Below are 16622 nucleotides of genomic sequence, written 5' to 3'. Positions count from 1 at the left end.
ATTGTTTCCGTACCATGTACAGCGTGTGCAGGCACTATCAGCAACTGATTGGCCTCCACTGGTACACTTCTGCAAATGGTTCATCCAACTATGTGTCAATCCTCATTTCAGTGCAAATGTTCTCTTTACGGATGAGGCTTCATTCCAACGTGATCAAATTGTAAATTTTCACAGTCAACATGTGTGGGCTGACGAGAATCCGCACGCAATTGTGCAATCACGCCATCAACACAGATTTTCTGTGAACGTTTGGGCAGGCATTGTTGGTGATGTCTTGATTGGGCCCCATGTTCTTCCACCTACGCGCAATGGAGCACGTTATCATGATTTCATACGGGATACTCTAGCTGTGCTGCTAGAACATGTGCCTTTACAAATACGACACAACATGTGGTTCATGCACGATGGAGCTCCTGCACATTTCAGTCCAAGTGTTCGTACGTTTCTCAACAACAGATTCGGTGACCGATGGATTGGTAGAGGCGAACCAATTCCGTGGCCTCCACGCTCTCCTGACCTCAACCCTCTTGACTTTCATTTATGGGGGCATTTGAAAGCTCTTGTCTACGCAACCCCGGTACCAAATGTAGAGACTCTTCGTGCTCGTATTGTGGACGGCTGCATCAGCGCATCAGGGATTCCATGCGACGGAGGGTGGATGCATGTATCCTCGCTAACGGACATTTTGAACATTTCTTGTAACAAAGTGTTTGAAGTCACGCTGGTACGTTCTGTTGCTGTGTGTTTCCATTCATTGATTAATGTGATTTGAAGAGAAGTAATAAAAAGTGCTCTAACAAGGAAAGTAAGCGTTTCCAACATATTTTCTTTCTTTGTGTGTGAGGAATGTTTCCTGAAAGTTTGGCCGTACCTTTTTGTAACACCCTGTATATCGGCGATCCTACTGTTCGCCATCTTCAGGAGAACGCTGCTTCTGCTGCTGAGTCCCGCTGAGAACTTTTCTGTCTACCTGCATTTACATAACCCCAGTAAATCGTACAGTATCACACACGGCCGCTTCACAAAATTCAACAAAAGTAAACGAGTAACCTTTAGCAAACTATACAGACCTACTTACCTACCTACCTACCTACATACCTATCCACGATCTCCTCCTCCCGACAACTTCTCATTTTTATTCTATGGTAGAAATCACAACCACTTTTTAGCTACTGTCGTCTCACTATCTCGGTTTAGTAACTATTTACAGTAGGTAGCTTAACAATCAGTGCACCTTTCCGAATTCTATAGCTTTATATTCCTAAATTCTCTAGTAAGAGAGGAGACGTGTACTGTATCACGGAAGACACAGTGTTGCATGAATTTATGGAGATTTTCTGGCCGTTTACCATATATAACTGCTTTTTAGTCTCGTGTGTGTGAAATTATGTCATCGACGTTTCATCTTTACTGATTTACCTGGTTTTGCCCCTGGCGTCCTTACTGGTGCTACGTATATTTTATTTAGAAAGTTTTATATATTTGCCGAACCTGTGTGGATCTGTATTTTTATACACTGAAGAATCAATGAAACTGGTGCACCTGCCTAATATCGCGTAGGGCCCACGCGAGCACGCAAAAGTGTCGCAGCACAACGTGTCGTGGACTCGACTAATGTCTGAATAAGTGCTGGAAGGAACTGACACCAAAAATTCTGCAGGGCTCTCCACAAATCGGTAAGGGCGCTAGGGGGTAGAGATCTCATCTGAACAGCACGTTGCAGGGCATCCCGGATACGCTCAATAACGTTTATGTGTGGGGAATTTGGTGTCCAGTGAAAGCGTTTAAACTCAGAAGAATGTCCCTGGAGACACTCTGCAGCAATTATGGACGTTTGGGGTGTTGCATTGTCTTGCTGGACTTACCCAAGTCTGTCGGAATGCAGAGTACACATAAGTGGATGCACGCGATCAGACAGGATGCCTATGTACGTGTCATCTGGCACAGTCGTATCTAGACGTATCAGGAGTCACATGTAACTACAGCTGCACACGCCCCATACACTTACAGAGCCTCCTTCAGCCTGAACAGTCCCCTGCTGATATGCAGAATCCATGGTTCAAATGGCTCTGAGCACTATGCGCCTTAACTTCTGAGGTCATCAGTCGTCTAGAACTTAGAACTAGTTAAACCTAACTAACGTAAGGACATCACACACATCCATGCCCTAGGCAGGATTCGAACCTGCGACCGTAGCGGTCGCCCGATTCCAGACTGTAGCGCCTAGAACCGCACGGCCACTCCGCCGGCCAGAATCCATGGATTCATGAGGTTGTCTCCACACGCGTACACGTCCATCCGCTGGATACAATTTCAAACGAGACTCGTCCGACCAGGCAACACGTTTCCAGTCGTCAACAGTCCAACGTCGGTGTTGACATGCTCAGGCGAGGCGTAAAGCTTTATCTCGTTGAGTCATCAAGGGTACACGAGTGGGCCTTCGGGTCCTAAAGGAGTTATAGATGCTGTTTCATTGAATGGTTAGCATGCTGGCACTTTTTGATGGTCCAGCATTGAAATCTGCAACAGTCTGTTGAAGGGTTGCACTTCTGTCAAGTTGAACTATTCTCTTGGTCCCGTTCTTGCAGCATCTTTTTCCTACCGCAGCGATATCTGAGATTTGATGTTTTACCTGATATTCACAGTACACTCGTGAAATTGTCGTACGGGAAAATCCCCACTTCATCGCTACCTCGGAGATGCCGTGTCCCATCGCTCGCGCGCCGATTACACACACACGTTTAATCTCACTCAAATCTGGATAACCTGCCCTTGTAGCAGCACTAAACGATCTAAGAATTGCGCCAGACACTAGTTGTCTTATATAGGCACTGCCGACCCTCGCGCCGTATTCAGCCTGTTTACATATATCTGTATTTGGATACGCATGCCTGTACCAGTTCCTTTGGCGCTTCAGTTGTAATTGGGGCTTGTGCTCGGTATATCGACGAGGCTGATGTGTAGCTATATTTCTGAGAGATCTCAGAATCTGAGAATGATAGCTAGTTACTGTCCAAACTGGTGATGGAACAAAGTGCAGCAGAACCTCGCTAATCCGATCTGGTATGTTCCGACTCCCTGCTTAGTCCGACCATCCCATTTCCGGTGTTCATTTACGTAAATGGGCCTCTGCTACAGGATTTGTCGATGGTTCGTCGTCTACGATATGGATCAGTAGGCAGTTGACCGTTGATAGCTGCGACAGTTCTGTCAGTTTTAGTACCAACTAACTTGCTTCTAGCGCTATCAATAAATACTATTGCGCAAACATTTATTTTATAAGTTAGTCACAGTGTTCTTCTTACATACAGAACTATGTAAAACTACATTATGTTACCAACCAAACGTAAACACGTGACGCTGCCGCTACAGCAGGACGTTGAACCCAGTGACGGGAGTTAGTGGATCAGTACAGCTGACGTTGATTCCAAGACAGAAGCAGAATCAACTAAAGATCAAATTGTTCACCCTGTAACTCGAACAACCAGTGAGAACGAGAAAGATTAAGACGACAACGAAGAAAATGTCTCAGATACAGACTCTAAAAATGCATTTGATGCAACTCTATAACGAATAAAGCTCTACGTTTACCCCAACAGACAGTTTGTGGATTAGGAAATGGTGGAACACTGCGGCAAAATCAAGGTTGTCGTCTACTAAGCAAAAGAACATTACATACTTTTCTCGTCCCTCTTAAGAATAGAACATTTCTCAACGTGTGATTTCTCATGTTTCAAAAAGTTAAGTGAAAATCAGTTGTGTGTCAATACAGTATTGTAATAAGGTATGTAAACATGTTAAACTTCCACCCACAGTAACAATATCTTACCGTGCGAGACAGACGTAGTTTACAGTATAGGCACTACTGTACATTACACTTTCGTGTAAGATTTTCAGTGCGTCAACGTTTACTTTTCGTTTTGTTGCTGTTTTAACATGGAATAACATTTCAAACAGCATTTCTAGTTAAAAGTTAAATTTTTCCTGTACTGTATTGTGATGTGATGGGTCAATAAAAATGTTCCTCTGAAAATCTGAACTTTTTTTGCGTTCGGATCATGGTCCCGGGCCGTAAAGGACAGATTGGTGAGGTTCTACTGTATTTCACTTCAACCGATTTTGCCTCCTAATAATATAAATTACAACATTACCTAGTGCAAACAACATGTGTAAATTGTAAGCTACTGACAAACTCACTCTTTCTTATTGACTCTTCGGGATGTACCATAGTAGCAGCTCCAGATGCTGTGGTGGTACTGCATGTAGATAGTTTACTATAGCACTTCAACAAAGGATGTTAAAGTGTTCTTGGAAACCATTGGAAGTGTATAATGTATTTCGTTTCCTAATGAAGAGTTCGAAGATGGAAAGAATTTTGGCAGTTAGGGATACATTACAGTTAAGATATGTAAACACATCATATACAGACAACCGAGTGAATATCTTCGGAAGTCCGTTAGGCACGTTTACCAATTAGGTTGCTGTGAAGCATTAGAAAATTCTAGCAAAATGCAAGCAGACTTGCAAAAGATCACCGCTTGGTGCAGTTATTGGCAGCCCTCTCTCAACACCACAAATTTAACTTATTCCACATAAACAGGCAGAAAGAAACACGTTTTTCCGGCCAATGGCTGCAAACAGTTACATTGAATAAATGTCTCAGAGTGTGTTTGGCGATCGATTTAAAGGAGAATGACCATGTAAAAACTAATCATAGAAAATCCAAGCTGAGATTCAGTGCAAGAATCCTCAGAAAGTGAGGTGCACCCAAGAAGAATGTAGCGTCAGACTGAGGCACACACCGATTATAGGTCACTGTACACTACCATCTCTCTTTTCGATGTCGTAGGAATCACTGTGCTACATATACACTCCTGGAAATGGAAAAAAGAACACATTGACACCGGTGTGTCAGACCCACCATACTTGCTCCGGACTGCGAGAGGGCTGTACAAGCCATGATCACACGCACGGCACAGCGGACACACCAGGAACCGCGGTGTTGGCCGTCGAATGGCGCTAGCTGCGCAGCATTTGTGCACCGCCGCCGTCAGTGTCAGCCAGTTTGCCGTGGCATACGAAGCTCCATCGCAGTCTTTAGCACTGGTAGCATGCCGCGACAGCGTGGACGTGAACCGTATGTGCAGTTGACGGACTTTGACCGAGGGCGTATTGTGGGCATGCGGAAGGCCGGGTGGACGTACCGCCGAATTTCTCAACACGTGGGGCGTGAGGTCTGCACAGTACATCGATGTTGTCGCCAGTGGTCGGCGGAAGGTGCACGTGCCCGTCGACCTGGGACCGGACCGCAGCGACGCACGGATGCACGCCAAGACCGTAGGATCCTACGCAGTGCCGTAGGGGACCGCACCGCCACTTCCCAGCAAATTAGGGACACTGTTGCTCCTGGGGTATCGGCGAGGACCATTCGCAACCGTCTCCATGAAGCTGGGCTACGGTCCCGCACACCGTTAGGCCGTCTTCCACTCACGCCCCAACATCGTGCAGCCCGCCTCCAGTGGTGTCGCGACAGGCGTGAATGGAGGGACGAATGGAGACGTGTCGTCTTCAGCGATGAGAGTCGCTTCTGCCTTGGTGCCAATGATGGTCGTATGCGTGTTTGGCGCTGTGCAGGTGAGCGCCACAATCAGGACTGCGTACGACCGAGGCACACAGGGCCAACACCCGGCATCATGGTGTGGGGAGCGATCTCCTACACTGGCCGTACACCACTGGTGATCGTCGAGGGGACACTGAATAGTGCACGGTACATCCAAACCGTCATCGAACCCATCGTTCTACCATTCCTAGACCGGCAAGGGAACTTGCTGTTCCAACAGGACAATGCACGTCCGCATGTATCCCGTGCCACCCAACGTGCTCTAGAAGGTGTAAGTCAACTACCCTGGCCAGCAAGATCTCCGGATCTGTTCCCCATTGAGCATGTTTGGGACTGGATGAAGCGTCGTCTCACGCGGTCTGCACGTCCAGCACGAACGCTGGTCCAACTGAGGCGCCAGGTGGAAATGGCATGGCAAGCCGTTCCACAGGACTACATCCAGCATCTCTACGATCGTCTCCATGGGAGAATAGCAGCCTGCATTGCTGCGAAAGGTGGATATACACTGTACTAGTGCCGACATTGTGCATGCTCTGTTGCCTGCGTCTATGTGCCTGTGGTTCTGTCAGTGTGATCATGTGATGTATCTGACCCCAGGAATGTGTCAATAAAGTTTCCCCTTCCTGGGACAATGAATTCACGGTGTTCTTATTTCAATTTCCAGGAGTGTACTTTCGCAATAATTCTTAACAGTCCTACATATTTAAAAGTTTAGTTAATAGTTTTTGTAACACCGCTGTTGTAAGTTGTTACTGGCTTATCCACAGCCTAGGAGGAAGATAGCTAGTATTGCACGGTGCAGTTTGGCCATGTTACCAGAAACCTTGTTTTCTGTATTGACAGCCGTCGACGAGAGACCATAGTTCTCAGGTAGGCGTCAGCTACACATTCGTGTTGTGCACGTGCTTCCTCCACGCAGCTCATTGGACTGATTTTGTTAGCTGCTAGGGCAACATCAGATTGTAATCGTTCTCGCTGCTCAAATTGTTTCATCACCTCACGATTTCTGTGATTCTCTAACTTGGAGTTGCTGTATCCACAGCTGCTTGACAAGCTGTCTGTCTGGCGTACGGCAAACTTGGGCTGTCCATTTCACAGGTCATTAACTTTTTGTGGGGACTTCCTTGTCGATTTTAGCGGTCTTAAAGACCTCCCGACGTTGATGACGCTTCAACTAAATCGTACATCGCTTGCTCCTGCTGAATTGAGAGCATTTACTTCACCTTTCTGGAACATACCAGATCACGTACGTGGCCACCCCGCTAGAAAACATTGCGTTTATGTATCCGCGACGGAGCTCCTTGCTACGCAATGAAATGGATCGCTCGCGTATTCTGGAGAACTGTGGAATCGCCCAGCTGAAAGAATAACCGCCTTGTACAGCTCTCCAGAGAGGTCTACTATGCAGCATCGACGACTTTGCTGCAGAAAAAGAGCTGGCCCTGGCTATAACCAGCCGATTTACTGTTCCCAGTCAGTCACCTCCTAGAGCAGCTAGCATCTTTACTTCAGACTGTTCAGTGATACTCCACAATGTGACGTCAGTTGGTAGCTGATAATCTACATTAGGCGGTACGTATAGGAACGACTATCCCCAACCGTTTAGCCACTTTGTAGAGGACGGCTCAAAGACGCTTGGCGTTGTAGTTGTTTTAGTGTTTCGTAATGGCGCGACTTAATACCCGATTCAATTTAATTCAAACTGATTAACCGCCGCAACTTTGCACTTAAAATAAACGTGTAGTTTCTGCCAGCCACACGCGTTTAGTTCTCAGAATTATTTATCATTTAGCCCTGGACTAAGAGGAAACAGTTGCGGTCAAAAGATGGTTGGCATCTATTGGTAGTGGCAGCTTTAGTGTCAGCGTATGTCTACCTGTCCGGCTACCCACCTAACCCGAGACTGCGCTCATGAAAATACAATGGCGTCCGGGACTCGCCAATCGACCTGTGGGAATCGATGTAGGCAAGAATAGCCGACAGGCCGAAATCACAACAAGCGGCCAACGCTAATGGTGTGTCCCGAAAGGCAGCCGTGGTCTCCCCGTCAGCTTCTGGAGGGGTAGGAGCCAGCAGAAGCAACGGAACCGAGCGGCGCACAGCAGAGCGGGATAAACGTCATGATTTTCCGCGCCGCTGGCGCAACTAACGCAGAAGTCGCTCGTCAGCCGAATTGAATTCCCACTCTGCCTCAGCAGATTATCCGGCAGAATAGCGGCTCGTGTTCTATTGTGTTGCGCGCAGTATTGCATTGTGTATTGTACGGAGAGTGGTGGGGGTATGGGGTGGCGCTGAGATGCAGTCGCGACGTCGGCGACGGGATTTGCTTGGAATAACATTAAGGAGCCGTGCGGCTCTCAGAGCTCTAAGACGCTACATTATCCGGGAAAGGAAACCGGCGCGGCGGAATTTACAGAACGCACGGCTACAACAAATAACGAGATACCAACGTAGCCTTCGTTTTGTGAACCAACCAGGGAAAGGTGGGTATCACAAGCGGTCTTTCGTGTTCGTTGTCCTTGGCGGTGAAATCTTCTTAGACTGTTCAGCTGTTTAGCTTCCACATATACTTACACAATCGACGTTTCGACCCTTTGCGATCTTCTTCAGGATCTTGTGGTGTACCCAGTTAGGCCGGCATTACACTGACGAATTTTCTTTGTCAAAGAAATGTAATCAAACATTCATCATATTTTCTTTGACAAAGACGTCTGACGTGGAGCAGATAGGGGTATTACATTGTCACCAAATTTTCTTTTACAAAGTTGTTACGCGTCGTAGCTCCTTCAGAATGGCTGACGAAGACTTATTACTGTACTCTGTAGTTGCATGTTCACAACTGCATTGTATTTATATTTGGAAGAAGAGCAGAAGAAAAGAAAAAGGAAACGTAGTTAGGTAGTGGGTTTCACGGAGAGATGTTAAAAGCATTCAACAAAATCTCTGTTACGGGAGCTGCAAGTCGAGGGCGTAAAGTGGTATAAAAATTACTTACGAATGGACAAAAGTACATTTCAGTATGTGCTCAAGAATGTTGCTCCTCATAGTACGAAGCAGAACACTCCCATTGGAAACACGATATCCGAAACACTAAGATTTCTTGCAGCAGGAGAGAGTTGCTCTGCTTTAAAGTGTAGCACTCGAATTCCGCATTGCACACTAACGAAAGTAACACTAGAAACGTGTGAAGCTATTTATAAAGCACTGAAGAAGGGTTATCTGAAGGCGAATAACAGCTTACTACATACTATATCGATTATAAATATTTCTATTTCTACAAAAGTACTATATTTTCTCCTTTATATCCTCAGCGACACATCCTCGCCATACTTAATCATTAATGATCTCCGCAACTTTTTTATAGCTCTCGCTTCTTGTTATTAAATTTTTGTTCTTTGAATGTTGCAAGTTGTACAGTGCTTCATCTGCCTCACACATTTCTATCAATTTCGTTGTGGATACGATGTACACTGACACTAAACCCAGTCGAGAAGATACTGGCTGTGGCCCCAATAGCTCCACCCTATATACGGCTGATAGCAAGAGCGAAATCCAAAAGGAACGAAGTCAACACTGTTGACAGACACCCCACTTAAACGACATGAACCTGTTGCTCGACATCTTCGCAGCAGGAAAAAGCTTACTCTAAAGTATCTCCCCCTCACTGAAGTCAAAGGCGGAAGAAAGGCTTCAGTGATGGCAGGAAAGAGCTAAAAGTGGTTGTATACCACCAAAAGTGGAGCTACCCCCAGGTAACAGCCTATGGCCAAAATGGAGATCACCTAATCGTCTTCTTGTGGGCACTGGCCGGTTAGAATGAGAACTCTGCGATAACTACGATGTGTCCCATGAGTGTGGTGTTGAGCAGCCAGTGACCCATTTCCTTCAATGCCCTGTTTAGGTCATATCCTCAGACAAAAATGGTTCTGAGCACTATGGGACTCAACTGCTGAGGTCATTAGTCCCCTAGAACTTAGAACTAGTTAAACCTAACTAACCTAAGGACATCACAAACATCCATGCCCGAGGCAGGATTCGAACCTGCGACCGTAGCGGTCTTGCGGTTCCAGACTGCAGCGCCTTTAACCGCACGGCCACTTCGGCCGGCTATCCTCAGACATCATGACGCAACAGGATCTGGTACAAGGAGGCCCAAAAGCAGTGCGCCTTGAAGAGGCACTACGCTTCATTTAAAAGGATGTCAACGACATGCTGAAAAATACAGTGTAAGGTCAAATGTTTGTGATGGTGACAGAAATGGCCGACACTCTATAGGAAATGGGACAGGAACAATTCGTGAAAATAGGCATTGCGCAGTATCTAAAGTGTCTTAACACTTATTGCCGTAGCTGTGAGAGCGTCACTCCTCTTGCATGCTCTCTTGTGGCGCGAGAGAGAGAGAGAGAGAGAGAGAGAGAGAGACGGGAAGCAGAACGCAGAACGGCTGTTTGTCTTTGCGTCCCGCGGGACGCGCAGCTCGCCAAATCGCATTACGCGCCAGAGGCGGGCCAGACGCCCCGCAAACTTGGCCCCGGCAGCTGGCGCGGAGGCAGACATTAAGCGTCTTCCGCTTCCTTATTATTTTTGTTGATTAAACTGTAATCCCGCCGGGGAGCAGAGGAAAGCCTGCGTTTATCGCTCAGCTGCTCGCCGCTCGCCGAAATTAAACTCTTTGTGGCGAGACCTGTCTTAAACTGCTCTAGACACTCCAAATAACGTATGCCCTGTTCTTGTTCACGGCATTTACCATACGAGATCGAACACTTGTGAGTAGCTTAATGAATTAACTACCGATTCATTTCGTAAAACTAAAGAAGGAAGATTAGACTTTATTGTTCAAAAATGGCTCTGAGCACTATGCGACTTAACTTCTGAGGTCATCAGTCCCCCAGAACTTAGAACTACCTAAACCTAACTAACCTAAGGACATCACACACATCCATGTCCGAGGCAGGATTCGAACCTGCGACCGTAGCGGTCGCTCGGTTTCAGACAGTAGCGCCTAGAACCGCACGGCCACTCTGGCCGGCCAGACTTTATTGTTCCGCCAGCGTTGAGGTCGCTAGGAAGCCGGGACAAATTCCGTTAGAGCAGGTTGGCGGAATGAAATGTCTGTCACCATTGCCTGAAGTACTTGAGGTAATCAGTAGTAGTTGGTAGAATTCAACCATTTTAACTGTTTCTTTAATGCTTCGTTTTCGCAATCGGTTGTATTATTCATTACAATGTCTACAACTGCAATTTCACATACAACAGCTGCTCACCAAGCAGCGTCCACTACATCAGCTGCGGCCACTAACAGTGCCAAGAGGAAATGTCTCCTCATGTCCTGGTGTAGATTTCACACACGACATACTGCAAACAGGATACGAATGTGAAAAAGTAGATCCCGGCTTACTACATTTCCGAAAGCCGTTCTACACTGTACCGCATCATCTACTGTTACCCAAGATACCATTATACGGACTGTCTTTACAAGACGGCCGGCGTGGCCGAGCGGTTCTAGGCGCTACAGTCTGGAATCGCGCGACCGCTACGGTCGCAGGTTCGAATCCTGCGTCGGGCGTGGATGTGTGTGATGTTCTTAGGTTAGTTAGGTTTAAGTACACTCCTGGAAATGGAAAAAAGAACACATTGACACCGGTGTGTCAGACCCACCATACTTGCTCCGGACACTGCGAGAGGGCTGTACAAGCAATGATCACACGCACGGCACAGCGGACACACCAGGAACCGCGGTGTTGGCCGTCGAATGGCGCTAGCTGCGCAGCATTTGTGCACCGCCGCCGTCAGTGTCAGCCAGTTTGCCGTGGCATACGGAGCTCCATCGCAGTCTTTAACACTGGTAGCATGCCGCGACAGCGTGGACGTGAACCGTATGTGCAGTTGACGGACTTTGAGCGAGGGCGTATAGTGGGCATGCGGGAGGCCGGGTGGACGTACCGCCGAATTGCTCAACACGTGGGGCGTGAGGTCTCCACAGTACATCGATGTTGTCGCCAGTGGTCGGCGGAAGGTGCACGTGCCCGTCGACCTGGGACCGGACCGCAGCGACGCACGGATGCACGCCAAGACCGTAGGATCCTACGCAGTGCCGTAGGGGACCGCACCGCCACTTCCCAGCAAATTAGGGACACTGTTGCTCCTGGGGTATCGGCGAGGACCATTCGCAACCGTCTCCATGAAGCTGGGCTACGGTCCCGCACACCGTTAGGCCGTCTTCCGCTCACGCCCCAACATCGTGCAGCCCGCCTCCAGTGGTGTCGCGACAGGCGTGAATGGAGGGACGAATGGAGACGTGTCGTCTTCAGCGATGAGAGTCGCTTCTGCCTTGGTGCCAATGATGGTCGTATGCGTGTTTGGCGCCGTGCAGGTGAGCGCCACAATCAGGACTGCGTACGACCGAGGCACACAGGGCCAACACCCGGCATCATGGTGTGGGGAGCGATCTCCTACACTGGCGGTGCACCACTGGTGATCGTCGAGGGGACACTGAATAGTGCACGGTACATCCAAACCGTCATCGAACCCATCGTTCTACCATTCCTAGACCGGCAAGGGAACTTGCTGTTCCAACAGGACAATGCACGTCCGCATGTATCCCGTGCCACCCAACGTGCTCTAGAAGATGTAAGTCAACTACCCTGGCCAGCAAGATCTCCGGATCTGTCCCCCATTGAGCATGTTTGGGACTGGATGAAGCGTCGTCTCACGCGGTCTGCACGTCCAGCACGAAAGCTGGTCCAACTGAGGCGCCAGGTGGAAATGGCATGGCAAGCCGTTCCACAGGACTACATCCAGCATCTCTACGATCGTCTCCATGGGAGAATAGCAGCCTGCATTGCTGCGAAAGGTGGATATACACTGTACTAGTGCCGACATTGTGCATGCTCTGTTGCCTGTGTCTATGTGCCTGTGGTTCTGTCAGTGTGATCATGTGATGTATCTGACCCCAGGAATGTGTCAATAAAGTTTCCCCTTCCTGGGACAATGAATTCACGGTGTTCTTATTTCAATTTCCAGGAGTGTAGTTCTAAGTTCTAGGGGACTGATGATCTCAGAAGTTATGTCCCATAGGGCTCAGAGCCATTTAAACCCGTTTGTCTTTACAAGTATATGACTGGTTCAGGAATTTTTTCTTTGTCATCAGTCTGCTGACTGGTTTGATGCAGCCCGCCACTAATTCCTCTCCTGTGTCAATCTCTTCATCTCAGAGTATCACTTTCAACCTACGTCCTAGATTATTTGGGATGTATTCCAATCTCTGTCTTCCTCTACAGCTTTTACCATCTATCTGGTATAATGTCTCTAACAAAGAGAAAGTATCTGGTTGCAAAATTAGTGATAAATATTTTGAGCAGATTACATCGCGTAAGTACTTTGAACTAAGTGATATGAAACTGGATGATCACGTTAGATTGGTATTAGGAAAGGCGAATGGAAAGCTTAGATTTGTTCTAAGGATTCTGGCAACATGCATGCAATCTGTAAAGCGAATTGCATGTAGTGCGACCAATTCTAGAGCACTGTGCCAGTGTTTGGATACCTTCTCAAGAAGGCATGACCACGGATGTCGAACGAGTTCAGAGACAGGGTTCTAACAGGATGGCGTAGCTCATACGAAAGTGCAACATAAATTCTTGGGCAACATACAAGAGAACGAAACTTCCTGGCAGATTGAAACAGTGTGTCGGACCTTTGCCTATCGTAGACACATACCCGACCGAATGAGCTATCAAAGCGCGGCTCCCGACTAGGCCTCACAGCTATACTTCAATAGCAGCTCATCTCCTACCTTCACAGAAGTTCTCCTGCACTCCTGACGTAAGAGAATCTTTAGAATAAAGACGACTATTTCTCGCGATATGCTGTTCGGTCAGTTTAGGCAACCGGTACTCAAAGAAGATTGCGTCACTATTACTCTGGCAGCATCTCTACCTCTCGTAGGCACCACAAGAATACACCAAGAGTGATTAGAGCGCGTGCAGAGTTACAGATATATTGTGTCTCTCGTTCAGTACTCGAACGGATCAGGAAAGAAAGTCGATAATACTGGTAAACGGTACGCCACTTTTCAGTGGCTTGTGAACCATATATTAGATGCAGCGGTGAGAATTAGTGGTCGTGGTACCACCTGCGTATGTGCAGCTCCTGAGAGAATCATAAGCTGCTTGTCGACAATCACATGATGAGAGCATTGTCTACAGAAATGGATTATTGTCTTACATGCAGTACAGTTAAAGTGGCTGAATGATACCAATTATTACTAATGAAGTGGAACAACTACTACATCGCATAGACAGATGGATAACATAAAACTACTTCAGGGAAGTCACGGAAAACTTAATTCAAGACACCGTTCAGTGAGTTTAATCGCCCTGCTCCTAAATTTCAATACTGTATCTAATAACTGCGCCTCATTGCAAGTTAAGACATCCAGAACTATTTTTATACATTTTCATTAGCTACCCCAAAGAGTAAAGCAAGCCGTTTGCAGCCAAAAAACCAGACGGTAGTGGGCACAAGGGATCCCTGAGAATATTTAGGAGAGGACTTCCAGTTCCGGCATTTGCCTCAAAAACGAGGGAAACATTGAATGAAGGAGACATTTGTTTAGGAAAAAGGCGGCGTATTTTTACATCTACTTCTGCATACATACTTTGAAAACCCCTTTGAAGGGATAGTATCGCAACTTAATGTTTATAACCGCTACAGTCGCTTATGGAACGCGAGGCTGTTTCAATGCATCTGTACATGCTGAAATTAGTCTCATCTTATCGTCACGCGCCCTATGGTAGCGGTACATAGGTGACCGAAGAATAGATTCTTCAGCTAACAGTATTTCTTGGAACATTGTACATAGGCCTTAGAGTCATAATTTGCGTCTATCTTCAAGAGTCTGCCAATGTAGGGTTTCAGTATGTCGATGATGCTTTCTCATGAGTCAAAAACGATTCAAATGGCTCTGAGAACTATGGGACTTAACATCTGAGGTCATCAGTCCCCTAGAACTTAGAACTACTTAAACCTAACTAACCTAAGGACATCACACACATCCATGCCCGTGGCAGGATTCGAACCTGCGACCATAGCAGTCACACAGTTCCGGACTGAAGCGCTTAGAACCGCTCGGCCACAGCGGCCGACTCTCATGAGTCAAACAAACCTGTGACCATTCGTACCGCATTTCTTTGTAGATTTTTAACGTCTCTCGACAGTCGTATTTTGTATGGATCCACAAACTTAAGCAATATTCTAATATGGGACGTACAAATTATTTTTAGGCAGTCTCCTTCGCAGACTTCACGTTTTCTCACAATCCTGCCAATAAACCGACGTCTGCCACTTGCCTTACCTGCGACTGAGGCTGTGTGAGCGTTCCATTTCATCCATACAATGTTACATTCACGTACTTGTATAAATTTATTCTAAATATGAATCGTTGATATTGTCGTCATAGTATTCTACTTATTTTCGGTTTGTTATTTTTAATGGGTGATTTTATATTTCTGAACATTTAAAGCAAGTTGCCGAGCTTGATACGTTCCCCCTCTGATAAAATTTGTGAACCTTTTCTTCAGACAGAATATCTTAAATGCATTATCTCCTGAAAGTCTGAGGTTGCTATTAATATTGTCTGCCAGGCCATTAATATACATCCTGAACAGCAAGGGTCCCAACACACTGCCCGGGTTACACCAAAAGTTACCTTTGCTACGCTGGTTCCATACAGCTGGCGGGCACGTAGACACCACTTCACTTCTATGACTTACATAAGCGTAGTAGTTCAGTTTTTCTCCTCCGCGTCTGCAGCACTCCAAAGTGACCAGTGCGCTCTTTTAAGACGGTGACTAATTTTTGGAATGGTGAGCCTACATTTTCTGTGTCTGTCCAGAAAATTAAACGTCTCGCGGATAATCTTAGACTGAAACGTATTTGAGGGTAGTAAATGGCAGCAGGTAACAGAGAGTAGTGAGTAGCAGAATGAGGAGAGGATAGGTGAGCAGGCGAGTAAGCTGAGTGTGAGTGGTGTGTGTGCGCAGGTGCGGTGCGGCATGGTGACGGTGAGCGACGGCAAGAGCCGCCCGACACCGATGCGGCTGCACCTGTCCATGGAGCTGCTGCGGCTGCAGCGCGAGGAGCCGGCCCGCAACAACCCCCGTACCGCCCAGCTCTCGCCCACGCCGCTCGACTCCAGGGTGAGTACTGAAACAGTCTTCCAGCTGGCGCGCGACTGCACTCCAGGATCTGTACTGAAGGCTGAGGATTCCATCAGCAGGAATACTTACAGTGTTGTGTCAAAACGGGGTGATTCAGTTGCCCCTACCAATGTGTTTTATGCAACCCACAACGCCTTCAAATGCCAAGCGCAAGATTCATCGTATTGTCTCGCTTGCTACCCGCCAGCTATTAGTCCTATAGAAAATGAAGAGGATCTTTTTGTGGGAAATTTAATGCGCTTAAATTTTATACCGCTAAACGTCTTCACTAGAGGCGGTAGTTCTCGAATTATTCAAGAAAAACATACAAAACTCACCTTCAAATGCGTTTTCCTTAACTTGATAACTGTGACCAACATCGAAAACTATCCCAGTACGAAATTTAACTACATTAAATTTAGTGCAGTAAGGTCCAGTCCTTTTTTCTGGAGGATTAATAGTGTTGTAGGGAGTGAGAGGATATGAATTTCGCGCGCATGGTTTCTGAAGGGGTTGTGGGTTGCATAAAACCCATCGATAGGGGCAGCTGAATCATCCTGTATAGGTCACTGACATCCTAACGATAAAGTCTCTACCCAGACTGAAAAAGTCGTCACTGTTGCAACGGAAGATTTGTGGTAAGATCTTACGGGACCAAACAGCTGAGGTCATCGGTCTCTAAGCTTACACACTACTTAATCTAACTTAAACTATCTTTCGCTACAATGAGATTTTCACTCTGCAGCGGAGGGTGCGCTGATATGTAACTTCCTGGCAGATCAAAACTGTGTGCCGGACCGAGA

General features: G+C 47.0%; 1 protein-coding gene across 1 annotated transcript in view; it reads left to right on the top strand.

Annotated features, from left to right (window-relative positions):
* Positions 1-16622, top strand: part of LOC124544770 (gamma-1-syntrophin) — a 788763-nt gene that overhangs the window by 445848 nt on the left and 326293 nt on the right. The window contains exon 2 of the mRNA XM_047123450.1: positions 15664-15819. Coding sequence (XP_046979406.1) covers positions 15664-15819 — 156 coding nt within the window. The remainder of the gene's footprint in view (positions 1-15663; positions 15820-16622) is intronic.

The sequence above is a fragment of the Schistocerca americana genome, chromosome 1 (genome assembly GCF_021461395.2).
Source record: "Schistocerca americana isolate TAMUIC-IGC-003095 chromosome 1, iqSchAmer2.1, whole genome shotgun sequence".
NCBI lineage: Eukaryota > Metazoa > Arthropoda > Insecta > Orthoptera > Acrididae > Schistocerca > Schistocerca americana.
This window is presented reverse-complemented; position numbering and strand designations above follow the sequence as displayed.